General features: G+C 41.5%; 1 protein-coding gene across 1 annotated transcript in view; it reads left to right on the top strand.

Annotated features, from left to right (window-relative positions):
- Positions 1–1,429, top strand: part of TERB1 (telomere repeat binding bouquet formation protein 1) — a 47,488-nt gene extending 46,059 nt beyond the window's left edge. The window contains exon 17 of the mRNA XM_007457311.1: positions 1,242–1,429. Coding sequence (XP_007457373.1) covers positions 1,242–1,429 — 188 coding nt within the window. The remainder of the gene's footprint in view (positions 1–1,241) is intronic.
- The last annotated feature ends 3,675 nt before the right edge of the window (positions 1,430–5,104 follow it).

The following is a 5,104-nucleotide window of genomic DNA, read 5'->3' on the forward strand; positions in this document are numbered from 1 at the left end:
AAAAAAAAAAAAAAAAAAAAAAAAAAAAAAAAGAAGTCACAGAAGAGAGTCTTGTGGTATAGAGAGCTGTTTCCTTCTTCTAGTCTGTCAACTATGCTGCTGTGGTAACCTTTGAGGTATTTGGCACAGATGCTAATTTAAGTGTAGAAGCCAGTGAGATGGCAACTGCAGGGGAAAAGTGGGGATTGGCTCTACATGAACAACCCCAGGACCCAATATCTTGAATGTTATAATAACCCATCTGGTCCTGATTATAATGAGTTCAAATCATTTAGCCAGTGAAGTTGAAATCATCTATTTCTCGGATAACCACAGTTTTCCAGTAGACCCAAGTAAGAAGTAACTTCATTGATAAGTTTTGAAACAGTTTTTACTGGTAGTAACATTTTTCTGTCAACAAATATTTATTGATCACCTACTATGTGTCAGACACTGTCTTAGGCACTGGGGAAACATGGGGAGTAAAACAGACAAAAATCCCAGTCTTCATGGAGCCTGCATTCTAAGGAATACCATTAAGTAATATTTAGACATTATTTTCATTGATTTCTTGGCCTTCTGCTGGTAAGATTTTCCCCTCCTGCTTTAAAAGATCTGAACTGTGGCTCCTATCTGAGGAGAGATGGACTAACAGTCATGACATGCAAAGGCAAGATTTTCGAAGGTTGTCCCAGCATTGCTATTCAAGGTCCTACTAAAGTAAATAGCAGCCTTAATTGGAAATACAAAAACTCTTCCTCATCTGCATCTACCCACAATGAAAATGTGCATTAACAGTGAATTAAAAAGGTTAAGGGACTTCCCCGGTGGTCTGGTGGTTAAGAATCCACCTTCCAACGCAGGGGACGCGGATTCTATTCTATGAAGTTATGGAGCCCTTTGGGAAGACTGTATCTGTAAGATAGGTAAGCTGTTTGTTAACTGTCCTCACAGGAATGTTGAATTAACAATCAAATGTTTATAAAATTTTGTGTTTCTTGATTGAAGGATTTTGCGAATATTATCGCAATAGGATTGTTACAATTATTGAAGAGATCACAGTGATAGCATCTAGTTTAATAGTAAGCACTCACTTTTGTTTTGTTTTAATTGAAGTGGATTTCTATATGACGAGTAGTCCAGGCATGAAGTTTTCTCACTGTGTAATCCATATCCTTAGAATAAGTTAAGCATTTACTTGGGTCTCAAGGACTCTTTTTTCAGCAAGTACTAATGTATTCTACAATTCTCATTAATTACAGAAAAAAGAAGAATTCGTAAAAACTTTACTGAAGAAGAAGTAAATTACCTTTTCAATGGAGTTAAGAAAATGGGAAATCACTGGAATTTAATTTTGTGGTCTTTCCCCTTTCAGCAAGGACGGAAGGCTGTGGACCTTGCTCACAAATACCACAAGCTGACGAAACGCCCCAAGTGTGTGGCTCCTTGATTGGAAGACTTGTCAGTTTTTAGTTTGATATCTTAAAATACAGTGTGTTGAAAATACAAAATTTAAAATATTCTTATAAACTCTTATGAGGCAGGAAATGTGGCAATGGGGATACTGTTTTAATTACTTTTTGTGATGCTGTAGCTCATCAAACTATTAAAATAATTTATAAAACAAATACACTTTTGGATTTCCCTGGTGATCCAGTGGTTAAGACTCCACACTTCCAATGCAGGGGACATGGGTTTGATCCCCGGTCAGGGAACTAAGATCCCACATGCCTCGCAGCACGGCCAAAACAACAACAATAACAACAACAACAAAAATTGTTTAAAACAACTTTTTATTGTTTGCTTTTAAGTTGGTTTTCTTCTAGTTGGAAACCAAACTATTAGATCTCAAACTTCTATTTTTCTTACTCTTTTTATATTCCATCATGCTGATGCATCCTCCATTATACCTAAAATGCTGTTGCTATGGCAAAGTGATCAAGTATCAGGGCATGAAAGCTCAGTTGTGCTTATGTACTCATTGGGTCACTGCTTCATGTCATTCATATAAATACCAAAGGGTATTTCCCTATAAGTATGTATTCTTTCACCCTTTCAGATCATGACTATGTCTACTTAGATAAAGCAGAATTTTTATTAAATATCTTTTATTCTGATCCACAATGAAAATTCCAGAGGGTTAATAAGCAGAAAAATTTTAAGCATGAGAATAATTTACAATTAGGAAAATTTTTTGCATCATTTAAAGTGTGAATGACTGTAGTCCATTATCTGTCAGTATTTCCTAAGCACTATGGGGATGATTTAAATGGTCTGCTGGGTTATTTTGATGTGTATTTCTCAAGATGTATGAATGTTGTTTTAGGTCAAAGGGGAAAATATTTTGTCTGTTGCCTCAGCCTTACTGGCAATAGTTTTTTTGTTTTTTTTTGGTTTTTTTTTGATTGATTGGAAATTATCTATGTAACAGGAAATCAAATACTACTTACAGAGCATCCCCAAGAGTATGACATACTGTAGCTGGGACACTGTTTCGTGTCAGTCACTGACACTATATTTAAAATAACCTATACTGCCTTCTGAAACCTTGAAATTTTATCCTAACCCTTGGCTAACTTTTGGTTAATGTGAACTGCTTTTTTCCCTCAAATGGAATTTGGTAATAAAGTAAGTGAATACACATCAAAAGGAAAGCCAAAGAATGGTCACATATTAGAGGACTGTTTGACTTTAGGGACTCAGACCTGACCAGTTCAACAAGGAATAAAAAGGGATTTCAGTAATGTCAGACCCTTGGAGTTGGGGCTGACCTCAGTTATAGTTCCCTGCTGGAGGCATAAACTGCTGTACAACGATCTGGACATTGGCTATCTTTAGTTTTGCATATATCCTCAGAAACCTGGAATTTACTATTTCACAGGGTGATAACTGATGGTCAGTTCTTCGTTATGCTAAAATGAAATATACTTTTCTGGAGTACCTCCTGCAGAACCACAAAAGTTGAATCTCTTTTCCACATACCAGCCCTTGAGAGAGTTACAGATAGATATCTATCACTTTCCCCTCTACATCCTTTATCCTTCATGCTGATGAGCCCCAGCTACTTCCTGTTTCAGCTGAACAGTGTCATGTCCCCTTATGAGCTTAGTCACTGACCACTGGATACCTTTTTGTTTATAAACTGTGTCCAGAAAGAAATGTGGCCTGACTGGCAGAGTAGGGGGATCAGCTTCTTTGCTAGGACCAAAAAGGTTTTATGGACCTTACCTAAGATACTTCTTGGCATTCTACATGACCAACTCTCCTATTATAGTTGATATAGTTAAGACTTATAATTTTTATTAATTTCTATCTTGTTCTTACACATTTATTTTTAACTCCACTACAGGACTTCAGTGGCCCCTGTTAAATTTAATCTTGTTAGAATTAGTTTGTACTCAGTTTGTCATCCAGTGTGTTAGGCCTCCCTTCCTGCTTCAGGTCATCCACAGCTTCTATGAGTGTGCTGCTGCATTCTCATCCAAGTCATGGATGGCACCCTGAATTGGCTGGGTCAGGGCAGGAGATTGGGCCGGGTCCCTAGCAGCCTCTGGTGGTCCTTGCTCATCAGCCCCCTCTGGGCCTGGTCTTTAACAAGCCTCAACACTATCATCCAGCCTACATTTCACTTTCTTGTCTATGATGTGCATTGGCAAATGCCCCGTTGAAATCTGAATTTTCAAGGCCTGCAGCATCCTCCTACCTGCTATTCCTGCAAAGTAGAAACTGCGTAAATCTGGTGCTGTCTTTTCCTTTTCCAACTGGTCACATTAGAGAATTTCATCTAGGGCTGATGAAGTTCACTGGCCTGTAGTTTTCAACTCCATCTTTTGTCCTGTGAAAATTCAGACACTGCTTACCTTTTTATGACTTATAGCACTTTTCCTGCTCTTCCTAGATTTCCAGGGTATAATTCTTAATAGGTTTTCACTCCCATTGTCTTGTTTGAACCTTACATTCAGGCTGGCAGATGATATGCCCATTTGTTGGATCTGCCATAATTCATGCTGCCAAAATTCTGGCAGAGCCAGTATTAGAATCCTACTCATCTGAATCCCACATACATGGTTGCTTTTCTGACATATCCTACTTCCTTGTGATATTTAGAAATGCCTTGTAAAATGCCTCTGCTTCCGCAGAGGCTAGCAAGAGCCCTCAGGTAGCGGCCAGACCTAAAGTGAAATTCGATAGGTGAAATGTATTTTTTCTTTCCTTTTCTTCCAATACCGTCTTCCTTCACCTTCTCTCCCCTGTCCCTTCCCCCTTCATATCTCTTACTTCCTTCCTTCCTTTCTTTCTTTCTCTTTTTCTTTCTTTTTTCCTGAAGAAAGGAAATTAAAGCCTCCTATTTCTGGTGTCAAATGCTGGCTCCCAGAAAATATCATTAAGAAAAACCAAACACCTGTTAATAAGTAAAATCAAGCGAATTACTCACTACAGTAAAGATCACTACCTCGTGGTCTTAATAGGGTCAAGGAAGGAGGAGGTGAAAAGCAGGATATTTGTGAGGATTTGGGGGTCTAGTTTAAGGCCGGTCTTTCAATTCGCGGTGTGATTAGGATTAAGCAAAGTTCATGATAGAATAGGTTAAGATCGGTAAAATTGGAAGTACCGGGATGCTCTCAGAAGATAGCCAGAAAGCACTGGGTCCTTGGTCAGGTTTCTCAAGATTTCTGAGCTTCAGGTTCCTCACCCGTAAAAGAGTTAGACAAGATTCAGTGAGATATCCTGTACTGATCTCATTCCAAGGCCTGAGATTTTCGCTTCAGTCCGTCGGGTGCCTCGGCCCCAGACGGCGCAGCTGGAGCGGCCAGCTGACGGAGGACCGGGAACGGGTGTCTTTGCGCCCCTCGGCCGGCAGAGGCCGCTAGCGCGCCCTCCACCCGGGTGGCTCCCGCTCGCGCCGCCGCCTCCCCGACCAGGGCTGCCCCGGCGGCCGCCTGACCGCCGCCCTCCTCCCCCCACCGCGTTGGCCTCAAGACCCTGCGGGATCCGCGGACATAGCAAGCCCGGCGGAGCGCGGCGGGCGGCGCGGGCCCTGCGGGGCGGGCGGCTGGGGGGGCGCGGCAGGCGCGGGCGGGCCGGCGGGGTCCTCGCGGGTCCTCGGCGGGCCCGGGGAAGGGCC

This window comes from Lipotes vexillifer, unplaced genomic scaffold (assembly GCF_000442215.2).
Source record: "Lipotes vexillifer unplaced genomic scaffold, Lipotes_vexillifer_v1.1 scaffold504, whole genome shotgun sequence".
Lineage (NCBI taxonomy): Eukaryota > Metazoa > Chordata > Mammalia > Artiodactyla > Lipotidae > Lipotes > Lipotes vexillifer.